The sequence below is a fragment of the Phoca vitulina genome, unplaced genomic scaffold, assembly GCF_004348235.1.
Source record: "Phoca vitulina isolate PV1807 unplaced genomic scaffold, GSC_HSeal_1.0 scaffold10, whole genome shotgun sequence".
NCBI lineage: Eukaryota > Metazoa > Chordata > Mammalia > Carnivora > Phocidae > Phoca > Phoca vitulina.
The window spans coordinates 40,983,851-40,999,099 of NW_022589713.1; the positions used below are offsets into that span (position 1 = coordinate 40,983,851).

A 15,249-nucleotide genomic window follows, 5' to 3' on the forward strand; every position below is an offset into this window, starting at 1 on the left:
ACCCGACTGCGTGATCAGAGGATCGGTCTCATTAAACACACATGGCACGTACAAGCTACACACTAGTCATGGATCAACCACAATGGAACTGAGGGGAGGGGGCGGGGGTCCTTCAGCACAGTTCAAAAAACACCTGCCCAGAATGCTATTCCTGCCACCTAGACTATGGCTTCTTTGCCTTCTTGCCATGTTAACTTCTCAGCCTTCGGGAACAACTCAAGGACCACCAACTTGAGAAACTTCCTGATACTCAACTATTCCTCCCACAAGCTCTCATAGCACCTTGAAATTGTCCTTCCCGGCCCGGCCCGGCCCCAATGGGAGTCTATACTTGCAGGAGCCTCTAATTCCACATCTAGTTTCCCCACTAGACTCTACACCCTTGGGAGGCAGAAGTATGTTCTCCTCCCAGTGCCCAGCACAGTGCCGACACTTCACTGATACTCAGTGAACTTTTGTTCAATGGATTAATGAAGCCGGGGTGGCAGGGGGAGAATCCCACCAAATTCCAGTTTCCAAGCCAGGCACCAAAGCTCCTGGGTCACTACTGCGAACTCACAGAGGCACTGCAAAAATAGTTTACGTTTGGTGGCGCCTGGGTGGCTCAGTCGTTAGGCGTCTGCCTTCGGCTCAGGTCATGATCCCAGGGTCCTGGGATCGAGCCCCGCATTGGGCTCCCTGCTCCGCTGGGAGCCTGCTTCTCCCTCTCCTACTCCCCCTGCTTGTGTTCCTTCTCTCGCTGTGTCTCTCTCTGTCAAATAAATAAAATCTTAAAAAAAAAAATAGTTTACGTTTTTGAGGGACATACGGCAATACTCAACACGGGTCAGACGCCGTGCACGTACTAACTCAGTTTGTTTTCACAGTTTCAATGTTAGATTGCACTACATTCCTTTGAACAACATCGTATCTCTGCAAAGTAGGGTTTTCAGCAGGTGCGGGGATAAGAAGCAAACATCAACGTGGAACAGGAAAAGAAGGCAGTGATGCCCAATATGATTCCAAAGCTTGAAAGCCACGCAGGGCCCGCAGGCGCATACATCCCATTCATAAGTAATTGGCATTATTTAAACAGATTTTTTTCCACTTATGATTATTACTATTTTTTCAAATACCAAGGTGCTAAAACATATATATGTATGAAGTTGTTTGGAACTAACCATTTAATAAATGAAACTTAGGGGTTTCTTCACAGTAGAAGCACCATGAACCAAGAACGTTTATAACCCTCTGATCTAATTCATTCTCACAGCAACCCAAGAGTTACACATTGTCATTCCCAATTTACAGATATCCTGAGACCCAAAGAAACTCACAATCCAAGGGCAAGGCTTGATTTGCTCCAGCAATCATAAACTCCCCTTTGATTGTCATGCCAGTCCTCCCTTGGCCCTTTCTCCAAGTCACCTCTCAAGTCACCTCTCCTGGACTCTCTTAGGAACTTTATTCTCCCCGCCTTCCTGTTCCAACAGAGCTAACCCAGCAAGCTGGAAGCTCCCTTCCCAGAAGCAGAGGTGCCCACCCCCCTCCCCTCCCACAGAGCAGGTGCCTGAAACCCCAGGACCCAGTCCTCCAGAACTCCAATTCCTCTAAGAAATCTTCCACTCGTAATTATTTTAACATTCTGGCCAAGATTGTTTATCTATCTTACCCGTCTCCTTCCCTCCCATACCTTAGGCCAGGATAATAAAGATAGACTTCTGCTTTTCATTATTAGCATGGATAAATCAAGACACAGAAATGCGTCACAGACAGGACTATTCCAGATTAAAGCTCCTACTCCAGCAGTATCAATATCACCTGGGAGCTTCTTTGAAATGTAAATTCTTGGGCCCCACTCAAGACCTGCTGAATCTGAAACTCTGGGGGAGGAGCCCAGGAAGCTGTGTTTTCTGCTTCCAGGTGATTCTGATGCAGCTCAAGGTGGAGGGGCACTGGCCGACAAGCTTCCTCCCTCTTCCAGGAGACACCGCCAGAATATATTCTCCCAGATTCCCTTACAGTTTGGGTGTCACCATTTGAGTTTTAGCCAATAGGATGTGAGGAAAAGCAATGCAGTCTTGACCCATAATACACACATTCTCTCTCTCCCTCCCACATACATACACACCTACTCTTACACACTCACTTTCTCTCTCATACACACACACACACACACACACAACCTGCAGGTGAACTTGGGAACCCCGCAACAATTATGGCAAAGAGGTAAGGGACCTGGGTCCCCAAATCACCACCTGGAAGAGTCACCTGCTAAGGAGCACCCACATCAGGCTGGTATAGGAATAAGAAAGTTCTGCTGAATTAGGCCATTAAGATCAAGATGTGTTACAGCAGTTAGCCTTACAAATTCACAAAAAAGTCTTTATTTCTATTTTCATGTCCTACTTAAATTTTTTTAAGATTTTATTTTTGAGTAATCTCCACACCCAACATGGGGCTCAAACCCACAACCCTGAGATCAAGAGTCACATGCTCCACTGACCGAGCCCTGTCCTACTTAAAATTTGCTCTGACTCGGGGACGCCTGGGTGGCTCAGTCGCTTAAGCATCTGCCTTTGGCTCAGGTCCTGATCCCAGGGTCCTGGGATTGAGTCGCGCATCGGGCTCCCTGCTCAGCGGAGAGCCTGCTTCTCCCTCTGCCTGTGGCTTCCCCGGCTTGTGCTTGCTCTCTCTCTGACAAATAAATAAACTTTAAAAAAAAAAAAAACTTCTTAAAAAAAAAAAAAAGAATGTGCCCTGACTCCTTTCTGTGTGGCGAAAACCAAACTCCTTCTTCGACAAGAGAGCAGGGTAATTTCTGAGCTGCCAATGATCAAATTATTTAAGTGCTGACCCTGCCTTCTCCTTGGGAGTAACTGTTTTCAACTTGACCTAGATCGAATGTCATTGTGACCGTAGCCATGCAGACGCGCTCCTGGCAAGGCAGAGCACTAACAGTAATACTCCTCACAAGCGTAGGGAAGGACACTTGGCTCCAACAGCAGCACTTCATGTCCTCTCCCCCCGCCCCCCCAGACCAAAGCTGCAGCATCCCTCGTAGATAAACATGCCCACTTTCCTGGGGGAAGCAGAAAAGGAGGGGGATCTGAATAGGCTTCAAGGAAAAGGCATATGCCATTGGTCGGAAGGGAGGAAGGGTTTGACATCTTTCTCCTTATTGCTTCTACCAACTCCTCATCTGTCAGCTTTCCTCGCTCCTAGAGGCAGCTTCCCAAATGCATCCTGTTTAAACAACTCACTGTATATTTGCAAAGATATTATTCAGAATCTGGTGCAAAGAAATGAATTGAATGTTGTTCTTTTGCCCAATAGGGATGACAGAATAACCAAATGATGTCCCATTATGCAGGATATGGGGACACATTAATGATTTTTCACAATACTTATTTCAAACTTACATCGTAATTTTAACCTGTCACAGATGGGAAAAAAAATACTTCCACTGCGTCCTAAAATAGCTTAAATGCAAATACGCAGGTTTGAATCATGTGCACTAAGGAAGATCATCAATAATTTACTCCCTTCTAAAGACAATTAGAAACTATCGTGTTTGGAGAGAGGGGATGGAGTACCAGCAGATTAAAAATTGTAGCCAACTCAACAAAGTGTTCCTTCAGGAGGGCCTCTGAAAGGTAAGTTAGCTTGTGTCACAGAAGGTGAAAGCTATCCATACGGCATTAAGGAGGGCAATCCCGGTTGGTCACATCCCCTGGGAGGAAGGAAATTAAATTTGGTTTCCCACAGGGTCATGGCTCTGTCAGGTACTGCTGTTCGGAGCTTGGAGCGATATCTGAAAGTCCTATTTAGCTTTCATGCTAAATAGGAAAAGTTAACCATATTTCTAAATGAGACTTCATAAGCCCAAGTGAAATTGCTAGATAAAATCCTAAAACATTCTTACAGGTCTTTCCTTCTGGAGAAATGATTAAGATAAACCTAATTCCTACTCTTTTTTTTTTCTTTTTTTTTTTTAGTTAGTGTCTTCAAGCTTTAGTGTGCAACCTGATGTGCAGGTGAACTTCACTGTGTACAGAGCGAGCCTATTTTATCTGCCGTGTTAACAAAGCAAAGAACGTGCTAGAGAGAGAGAACCAGGGGAAACCTCAAACCCACTTAGAGAGCCATCTTCATTGCTAGTAGGTCAGTTTCCTGGGGGCACCACTGGCCAGTTCCAAAGCTGGGAGCCATGGCAAGTGGCGGGCCCCTTCCTTGGAAACACCACACAAGCACACGCACACACTCCAGCCTACATACACACGTACTCACACTGACGCTGACACTAACATGTTCCCCACATGCACCTGCACACACGTATGCAGATACTCGTGTTCATGCTCACACTTCTGCACTCACATCGACATCCGTGAACTCACATGCTCCCACCCCACTTTTACACACTCCAACATGCACACACATTCACACTCCCCTGCACATGCTCTGACTCACTCCCTTACACACACACATAGCAGCGGCCCTTTCCTATAGCACTGCTCTCACCCAGCTGCCTGACAGTTTCATTAAGGTTCCACTTTAGGGTCTGAAAGTTGAAAACCATACGTTTTTACATTGGGAGCAGGGAGGAATGGGGCCTGGGAGCGGGGAGGAATGGGCCTGGAAGCACACCAACAACCATGGGCCAAACTCCAGCCGGGAGCAGAAATGTCACAGGAAAGGATGGGAGGCAGGCATCAGGAAGAAGCTCCTCGATGCGGACAGGCAACCAAACCACGAGAGAATTTAGAGAAAAAAAATGCAGTGAAAAAAAAATCTTCCTTTGAAGACGAACTTTGCTAGATAGGCTGGTCCTGACAAAAAGCTAAATCATTTCATCTGAATTGAAAGGTGAAAATTAAAACGACAAGAGTAAAGGTCCTAGGAAGAAGAGGCTCTCACCTCTCCGTGGCGTGTGAGCAGACACCCTTCATACCTGTGTTATTTCCAATAGGCTGTCAGGACTCTTCGTGTCTCCCCAGAGATTCAGCCCCATCATCACCGTGCCTGATGCTAGGGCCAAAGCCTCAGGAACCCCCTGGGACCCCCTGCCTGCCAGACCTGCCACCCCCATCCCCATGTTAAAGAGGAAGGTGGACCCAGCCTCCGCTGACCACAGGTGGACAGGCGGTCCTTCCCACCGAGATGGGTCTCACCTTCCTCGGGCAGCCTGTCTTCTGAGAAGCAACTGCCCCCGTTGCTGGAACTCACTGGACACGGCCGGCTGGGGAAGTCTGAGCAATGGCCTTGTCCCCACGAAGGACAACATCAACCTTGGTCTTCCACTTAAGACACTTTTCTGGGTTGGATTATTTACTGCCTGACTCTTCCAGAACCCCAGTCCACACCCCACTGGCACACCAAAATGGCAGAGACAGACACCCTCTCGCAGAGGCTGGATTTCTCTGCCTTGGGCATCCTCCCCTCCTCCATGGGCCCATCCACTAGAGAACTGACTGGTGTAGGCACGGAGCTCAAGGAGTGGTACTTTCCAGCACGACACACACAGATACCTCAGATTTCAGCTGCCCACACCCAATTCCCTTCTATCAGTTGAAATATCACCATTTCTGACAGCTAGAATCACACTTCTAAAACGTCCAATCTATGGTTTACAGAAAAATTAAAATGAGGAAAATCCACAAAGCAGAGCAAACTCAGTATGTGAAAGAGGAGGGGAAATATCAAATTGTGGGTGTATTTTCCTAAATTCACCTTAAGTCTTCAAACCTAACACCATCTTTTGACCACCTTCATTGAGCCCTTCTCATCTCCAGAGAGCAACATATTAAAGTTCTCCACACCAAGTTACCTCCTCGGAGCCGCCAGTCACATGTGAGAAGGTATTTATGCATCCCCAGGTGGGCCCGTAACACCTGATCATGGTGGTCTCTTCACGGGGAAGGGTTCACACACATAACCCTTAGAGTTTCTGGCTTGGGAGAGAAGGTAAATCTTCTAGAAGTTTTCTCATGATAACCTGGAGAGGAAGCACCAAAACCTTACAAATTCCAAGGCACAGCATCTGCGGGCCACCTTAATCCTAGCCAAGCTTTAATGTGTGAAACCCGCTTAAGTCTTGCAATTTGTGAAGATGGGATGGCCATGTTCCATCTCTGTGGATTCCCAATCCATTCGGGGTTTCCTGGGTGTGATCTGGAACTGCAGCTTAAGGAGGGCAGGGAGGGACCTAAGAGAGGTCGTCCCTCCAGGTGGGCAGGTGGCACTTTAATACACAAAGGGAACTTACACAGGAGGCTTGTCTTGGGCAGCAGCAAGATGAATCCACGTGCCCACCCTCCAAACCCTAAAGGTCACGTATACCGTGCAGGTGTTCTCAACCATCCCACCACCATCTCAAGGCTGTGTCCTTGGAGCAGGCTCTGGGAGCAGGAAAGGCCAGCAGAACCCACATTCCAAGGACAGGGAAGGGGGTGAGAGGCCTCCAAGTGCCCAGGTCCAGCTCACAGGTCAACTGGTGGTCATGTCTTCTTGATGACCATTCCAACAGTCTCCGCTACTTACTACTCAACTTATGACCAGAGATTTCCACCACTGCCACTTATCCCCCAAAGCACCACGAGGCAGAGATTCCAACATCCTCCAGAAGGTACTAAGTTGTCAGAGGGTCTTCAGGCTCATCACCAACCAGGGGACAAGTATACTCTATTACGTGAGAATTACAGAAGAACTCAGTCATTCTCAAACATTCGTCCATGCAATACAAGTCCAATCTCAATCGATCAGAAAAATTTAGCAGGATATGGCCTGTCTATAGCAGAACCATGATGCTAGCCTTCAGACGTCTTAAAGATAGAGAAGCTGAACCCTTAGTCAAAATAACTGCTAATCTGGGGCACCTGGGTGGCTCAGTTGTTAAGCGTCTGCCTTCGGCTCAGGTCATGATCCCACGGTCCTGGGATCGAGCCCCGCATCGGACTCCCTGCTCCGCAGGAGGCCTGCTTCTCCCTTTTCCACTCCCCCTGCTTGTGTTCCTTCTCTTACTATGTCTCTGTCAAATAAATAAAATCTTTAAAAAAATAAAAAATAAAAAAAATAACTGCTAATCTTCACAGAGCACTTTCTACATGCTGTGTATTATTGCTCATATTAACTCATTTATACCTCCCAGCAGTCCTAGGAAATAGATATGATCATAACCTCTTTCTACAGAGGAAAAATTCAAGCAAAAAAAATAATAAATAAATAACTTGTTCAGGATCTTACAGACAGGAAATGATGGGGCTAGATTTTAACTCAGGCAATCTGGCTATATAGCTCATAGCTCTAAACCGTTAAGATACTCCTGTGGATTAAAATAGTTTTCACTGCAAAGAAGCAAAAACAGAGGATCAAAAATACATAAAGCAAATGGATAGAAATGCAAAAGGAAAATAAAATACAGTCAGATTGGGAGGTTGTAGAATCCTCCTATCACCCAGAATTGAATAGATATGCAGAAAACAATACATAGATCCAAGGCAACATAAGTTTTATTTTAAATTTGACAAATAATTATATACATGAGTGAAAAATAGGATTTATTATTTTTTTTAGGATTCTATTTATTTATTTGAGAGAGAGAGAGTGGGAGAGAGCTGAGCAGGGAGCCTGATTCGGGGCTCGATCCTGGGACCCCAGGATCATGACCTGAGCTGAAGACAGACACTTAACCGACTGAGCCACCCAGGCGCCCCAATAGGACTTCTTTTTAAATGTGCATGGAACATTTTCCAAAACATTGTCCAAAAAACCATCAAGAAGTAGAAATGTTATAGGTCACATTCTTTATAGTCCATGGTAAAATGACTGGTATGTTAAAGACTTCAGTTTTTAAAAAATAGTATTAGTTTTAGTAATATAATATTTAAATGTAATTGTCATATTATAATTTAATAGTCATTTAGGAGAAAAATATGGGTGAATAGGTTAGAGTGGGAAGGGCGTAACAGAGGCAAAACCATAAATAAAAGTATTGACACATATTTCTAAATAAATAAATCTCTAAAGTAAAAAAATAATCCATAAATAAAATTAACAGACAATCAATAATGTATAGTTTAAAAAAAATACTGCAGTATCTTGCCTCCTAAAAAGAACGTGTCTTACGGTTTGGGTCAGCCACTTCCTTCTTCCTGATTCAGTTAAGCAGCTTTTGAAAAATGTGGATTTCTCCGGGGCGCCTGGGTAGCTCAGTCGGTTAAGCGTCTGCCTCCAGCTCAGGTCATGATCCCAGGGTCTGGGATCGAGCCCCGCATTGGGCTCCCCGCTCCGCGGGAAGCCTGCTTCTCCCTCTCCCACTCCTCCTACTTGTGTTCCTTCTCTCGCTGTGTCTCTCTCTGTCAAATAAATAAATAAAATCTTAAAAAAAATAAATAAATAAATAAAAATGTGGATTTCTGACTCCAACCCACACCTAGAGAATCAGAATCTTTGCGGATGAGGTCAGGAAATCAGGAAGGTGAAATTTCAAAGTTTCCCTAAAACGCCCTACAGAAGAGCCAGTGCCAAGTCGGAGACGGAAGAAAACCTCACAGTGTTGTTCGCTGTCCTGGTTTTCAGCTTGTCGGTCAAGGTTTCCCCCACCATCATTCATACAGCAAATGCCGGAGCACCCACATGCCCATACAACCAAGCAGTATTTATTATTTAGGTGTGCGACGACCTCATTTTGTCTTAGTCTGAACGAGCCCAAGCCCAGCTCCTAAATCACAACCACCCAGGCGGTGGGTTTTCTTGGCTCTGTCACTTTGGAAGTATTTTTGAGAAAGATTTCAGGAAAAGTTACAAAACTACGTGGCATAAAGCTCCTGCATAATCGGATCATCAAGCAGCATTATGCAGGTGCTCACCTGCGCAGGGGCGCCCAGGGGCCAGGTTGAACGAACCACCTAAAGATTAAGAGCCGGCTCAGCCCAAGTGGCTGCCGCCTCCGGAACCACCTGATAAAGCACCGGCATAAGTCAACGTTAACTTTGAACACAAGATTTGATGCATTGCACTTGGATTTGATCTATGATGAGATTCAATCTGCTTTTAAAGACCGGGTGATTTAATTCCAAAAGCAAGAACTGAGACCTGTCTGACAAGGATTAATACAGGCTTTCGGAATATTGCCTCTCACCTTCTGAACTATTAAGCCTTGATTTCCCAGTGCCTTTAGGGAAGAATCTAATACTATTATAAGTAAATTGTAAAATATCAAGAGGTGTCATAATGCACACAGCTCACATTTTCACTCTTGCCGTTGAGGACACAGGTAACTTACCTGGGGATCCTTACATTGGGCTGAGTCTTGATTCAAGTCCCTGCTTTGCACTGTAAGGTTGAACACACACATCAAGTCAGGCTGAAAAAGATTCTGATACTCACTAAAGCCCTGGGGTAAAGAAGGGTGGGCATTCCCAGCCTGGCTCCCACCAAGATGAAGAGAGCTGAGAAGCCGGCCTGGGGAGACCCACCAAGGGAAGCAATTCAGATCATAAGATTCCCAGGCTCAGCTTTGCCCCCAAATATCCAACTCAGTCAGGCCCTAAACCCCACTGTCCTTGGATCAAAGGATCTTTTATTTTTCCCTAGGGTGATGCAGCACAGAAGAAAGGTGTGACTTGGTAGTAAGAGGCCTGACTATAGCCTAGACCGCTGGTTTTCAAGCTTTAGCTGCATCAGAATCACCTGGAACCTTGTTAAAACACAACTCCCTGGGCCCTCTCCAGAGTTTCTGATTGCGGAGGTTTGGGGTGGAGTATGAGAATTTGAATTTCTTTCTTTCTTTTTTTTAAGATTTTATTTACTTATTTGAGAGAGTGAGGGAGAGAGCGAGAGAGAGTGCCTGCACAAGCAGGGGGGAGAGGCAGAGGGAGAGGGAGAAGCAGACTCCCCACTGAGCAGGGAGCTGGACACAGGGCTCCATCTCAGGACCCTGGGATCATGACCTGAGCGAAAGGCAGACACTTAACCGAATGAGCCAGCCAGGCGCCCCGAGACTTTGATTTTCTAACACCTTCCAGGGGTGAGGCTGATGCTGCTGATATGATCACACTTCCAGAACCACTGGTTCTCACTTTGGTAACAAGGTACTTTATCCACTCTGAGCTTTGACGTCAAGGTCTACAAAAGCAGAAAGCTGATCGATTCTCTTTGCAGACCATTCCACCATCACTGTGCCTAAAGATCTGTCTGGTTATAAAACAAGAGTTTCCAAAAGCACACGTCGCTTTTCCAAATGCAGACAGTAAATCTGATCTGATGCTGATGTTCATATTGCATTGTGTCAGCAGTTTAGTTAATTGACTACAATGCCAACAAGACAGAACTTAAAACAAGAGCCTGGATTTGTTCTTTTGTCGAGGTGCCATGGAAATATTATTTGGCAAGGACTAGCACCTGATTCTCAACATGGTCGGCTGTACAAAGGTTCTTTAATGTGGATATCTTTTTTTTTTAAGATTTTATTTGAGAAAGATCGAGAAAGCACAGCGGTGGGGGAGGGGGTCAGGGGAGAGGGAGAAGCAGACTCCTCACTGAGTAGGGAGCCCAATGCGGGATTCGATCCCAGGACCCCAAGATCATGAGCTGAGCCCAAGGCAGACACTTAACCGACTGAGCCACCCGGGGACCCCAGATATGGATACCTTTACTCAGGGTTAAAGAAAAAAGAGTCTATATAAGTCCAACTTTCTGAAGAAATTCGAAGAAAACCTAGTTGCAAAACTAGGTTTTACTTGCAAGCATTGACTCATTTCTTTAAAAACAATTTTTTTTTCACTGAGTACCTACAATGTGCTAGGCATCCTGTGCCAAGCGCTAAGGATACACTGGGGATGGGGTGTAGACAAGTGCCCTGCTCTGATACAGGGCAGGGTAAACGAATGGCTCCAACAGACAAAATATTCACTAAAATAAATGTGAAACTATAGCTGTGGTAAGTGGCTCGTGGAGACGAGAAGAAGATGTGACCTGGTTAGGGAGTTCGTGAGGACAAAATATCCATAAACTGGTGAAAGGATAAGCAAAATGTGATATATGCATACGATGGAATACTATTTAGCAATAAAAAAACTGATACGTGCTACCCCATGGACGAACCTCAAAAGCATTATGCTAAGTAAAGGAAGCCAGATGCAAAAGATGATGCATTTTATGGTTTCGTTTATACGCAATGTTCAGAAAAGGGAAATTTATAGCAAGAAAAAGCAGATGAACAGCTGAGAACAGGAGCAGGATAAACCACAAACCAGCTAGAGGGGATTTTTTTTCAGCGATAGAAATGTTCTCAAACTGGATGGTGAATTTAATGGTATGTAAATTATACCTTAATAAAAGTATTTAAAATAAAACACTTCAGGGACACCTGGGTGGCTCAGTCGGTTAAGCGTCTACCTTGGGCTCAGGTCATGATCCCAGGGTCCTGGGATTGAGCCCCACATCGGGCTCCCTGCTCAGCGGGAAGCCTGCTTCTCCCTCTCCCTCTGCCTGCCGCTCCCCCTGCTTGTGCTCTCTCTCTCTGTCAAATAAATAAATAAAATCTTTAAAAGAAAACACATCAGTGTTTCTGGCACTAGGCTCGGTCAGCGTGGAGCTACAGGATTACAGCAGGGGCACAATCGACAAGACTTGATGATGAACAGGGAATTAAATTTGGGGAATTCTGCACCTGAGAGACCTTTACAACTTCCAAGAGATGTCGATTAGCATCTGGATGAATGGGGCTGGAGCCCAGAGGAGGTCTGAGCTACGGGTATCAAGTTGAAATCTCCTGTAAATAAGGAGCCACTGAGGCCAAAGGCATGCATGAGATTCCACAGAAAGAGAAGAGGGGCACCTGGGTGGCTCAGTCGTTAAGCGTCTGCCTTCAGCTAGGTCGTGATCCCAGGATCCTGGGATCGAGCCCCGCACCAGGCTTCCTGCTGAGCAGGAAGGGGTCTGCTTCTCCCTTTCCCCGTTTGTGTTCCCTCTCTTGCTGTGTCTCTCTCTGTCAAATAAATAAATAAAATCTTAAAAAAAAAAAAAAAAAGAAGAGATGAGAAGGGGAGGCAGGGAGGAGTATTCTTCAAACCAAGATGTGGGGAAATCTAATCGTAAACAGCAAAAGAGACAGAGAACACAAGGCAGAGAGCTAGGAGGAAACCAGAATCCCAGAGAGAGAATGTTTGGGAAAGGAGGCTGTGACCCACTGTGTCGAATGTTGACAAAATGTCCGTGAGATAAGAACTGAAATGTGCTGTTTCTGACCATACACTGATCTGTTTATTTCCAGATTCATGGAGTGCCATGACCCTACCTTACTCTCAAGCAGATCAGTTCTTGTTGACGCAGCAAGCACAAGAGAGAGAGGAAAAGAATTTCTCTTATCTTCCAAATGTTTATTGCCCAAGTGTACCAGATGTTTCCCAATATCCATGTTCCACTTTTACTGGGAGCAACTGGAAGATTACTGGGTTGAAACCAGGGTCTGTAACCTCTACTTCGGCACAGATTAACTCATGGTCTAAAACCAGATGTAGCAGAGACCGCTGACTACCCAACCCAATATTCATTTCCTCTTCTCTCTCAAATCAAGAGACCTCCAATTTTTAGCGGGCCACAGTAGGCTATGCCAGAATACACTTCCCAACCTTCCCTTCAGCTAGAGGTGGTCATGTGACTGAGTTCTATCTAATGAGGAACAATGATGTATTAGATTCCTTCCCCTGCGTTTTAGGAAGATGGAGATCATGGCTAGAATTTCAACATTCCAACTTTGAAGACATGGCCACAGCCTGTGGATGGTGAGACAGAAAGTTAGAAGAAGCCTGGGTCTTTGAAATCTTTGGACCCCCACCCCTCAACACCAACCCTAAAAAGCTTACTTCAAGACTTGTTTTATGTGACATAAAAATAAAGGCTGCATATCAGAGTCACCTGGTGTTCTGGGCTGAATTTTGTCCTCCCCAAATTCATATGTTGAAGCCCTAACCTCCAGAGTGACTGTATTTGGAGACCCCAGGGCTTATAAGGAAGAAATTAAGGTTGAATTAGCTTATGAGGGTGGGGCCTTGGTCTGATAGAATTAGTGTCCTTACAAGAAGAGACTCCGGAGAACAAGCTTGCTCTCTCCCTGTGCACACAGAAGGATGGCAGTCATCTACCAGCCAAGAGAAGAGGCCTCAGAACAAAACCCACCTTGTCGGCACCTTGCTCTCAGACATCCGGCCTCCATAATTGAGACATAAATTTCTGTTCTTTAAACCACCCAGTCTTGGTATCTTGTTATAGCAGCCCAAGCAGACTAAAACACCTAATTACAAGTCCCGCTCCTCTGCATGCACATTGACCAATTAAATCAGAATCTCTGGGAGTGAAACCCAGGCATTGGTAATTGTCCAAGCTCCTCAGATGATTGCAATTGCAGCCAAACTGGAGAGCCAGTGGCTGATTCCACCTGTTAATTACAGCTGAACACTATTCCTAACTGATACACCAACCCATTTGATCCATCTTCTTGGGCCAGTCAGTATGCACACTGTTAAAACGGGATTATAACGCTCACTACTTCCACCAATATTTAGCAACTCTACCATATGCCAAATGCTGAGGATACACTGGTAAACTGGTCACAGTTTCTGCTCTCAAGAAGCTTATAGTTATGTTATATGAAAAGATACATGAATTTGTTCTCTGAGCAAAAGCAACAAATTATGTAACTATTATAATTATTTGGGTTAAATACAATGCAGAACCCAGAAAAAGTAACATGGATGAAAAGCAATCATATCACCATATTAAACAAAAGGTAACAACCTATTATAAACCTAAATAGTGTTTCAGAAATCACTCAATAATTAATTGCTGAGAATAACTTCACATCAGCGATATATCCCCATTATACACACATATATACACATATACAGCATTAGAAATTGTGCTTAATATATCTACATTTCTTACTTATCATCATGAGGAACATCACCATATTAATTTCAAGACACTCAAACTCCAAGAACTGTATGACAGATAAATGAAGTGTTCACCATTGATCATAGTTTTCAAAACAGGCTTCCTTTAGAGTCCCATACAATAGATCACCATCACATCTATAGAGGATAAAGAGTTACTGTATTATTTTCAGATTTCATGTAAAAACAATAATTACTCCCCAAAAGACTGTTTAAGACTATACCCATTTGGGGATCAAATGCTCCAGGTTCTAAGCACAGACTCCACATTCCAGAGGATCTAATCAAATGGAAACTACTTGTATTTTCTGCAAAGACGGTATTATTTCCTTACAAATCTATTTTCTTCCTCAGGTCTGGACAAGGTGGAGGACCAGCACATTGTCCAGATCCCTCCTTGGAATCCCATCCTAGAGATGCCACAGAAGAGTAAGGATGCTGAGAGACTGGAGTGCAGAGCAGAGGTGCCTGGGTCCCCAACTGCAGTGACAGGCTGGGGCCAGGGAGCATGAGGGCCACAAAGGAGGCACAGTTTCAAGGAGAGTCCTCCAACTGTACCACGTGTGTCACTATTACTGCCCAGATGAGCAGAAGCACCAACTCGAAGGGCTGCTGTGATACCTGGGCAGTACCTGGCTTGGGTGGGTCACTAACAAGAGTAAGCACCATGGAGCCAGCCAGCATCTGACCTTCTGCCTTCCCACCTCAAAACCTCTCCTAGGCCACAGCCAGACAGCGCTAAGAAAGACTCAGGTCAAGTCCTCGGGATGAAGAAGAAAAAAGACAAGAGAGTTAAGGGATCCAGACTGCCCTTCAGTCCTGAGGGCATCTTCTGCCACTGAGTCAGCTCATTGGGTGAGGACAGGCAAGCGCCCAAGCTGCTGTCACTCCTCTCCCCGATAGAGAACAGGCAGAGCGACTAAACATCACCAAGTAATAAAAGGTACCTGACAATGGCAGAAAGAACCAGAAATTAGGGGCGCCTGGGTGACTCAGTTGTTAAGCATCTGCCTTCGGCTCAGGTCAGGATCCCAGAGTCCTGGGATCGAGTCCCACATCGGGCTCCCTGCTCGGCAGGGAGCCTGCTTCTCCCTCCCCCACTCCCCCTGCTTGTGTTCTCTCCCTCGCTGTATCTCTCTCTGTCAAATAAATGAATAAAATCTTTTAGAAAGAAAGAAAGAAACATGATGGCATGTTACTCCACAGAAACAATGGTGACACAAGGCAGTAGAGTATCTGCAAAACAGAGAGAAAACATAGCCCCAAGAAAGAAAGAAAGAAAGAAAGAAAGAAAGAAAGAAAGAAAGAAAGAGCGAGC

General features: G+C 45.2%; 1 protein-coding gene across 3 annotated transcripts in view; it reads right to left on the reverse strand.

Annotated features, from left to right (window-relative positions):
- The window catches only part of OSBPL10 (oxysterol binding protein like 10), a 307,285-nt gene that overhangs the window by 201,302 nt on the left and 90,734 nt on the right, over nt 1–15,249 (reverse strand). Inside the window, exon 1 of one of the 3 annotated variants that reach the window (XM_032408851.1) lies at nt 5,151–5,647. The exons of the other annotated variants lie outside the window; for them this stretch is intronic. Coding sequence (XP_032264742.1) covers nt 5,151–5,263 — 113 coding nt within the window. The 5' untranslated portion in view covers nt 5,264–5,647. Of the gene's footprint in view, nt 1–5,150; nt 5,648–15,249 lie in introns of those variants that run through there. 3 annotated transcript variants of the gene reach the window in all.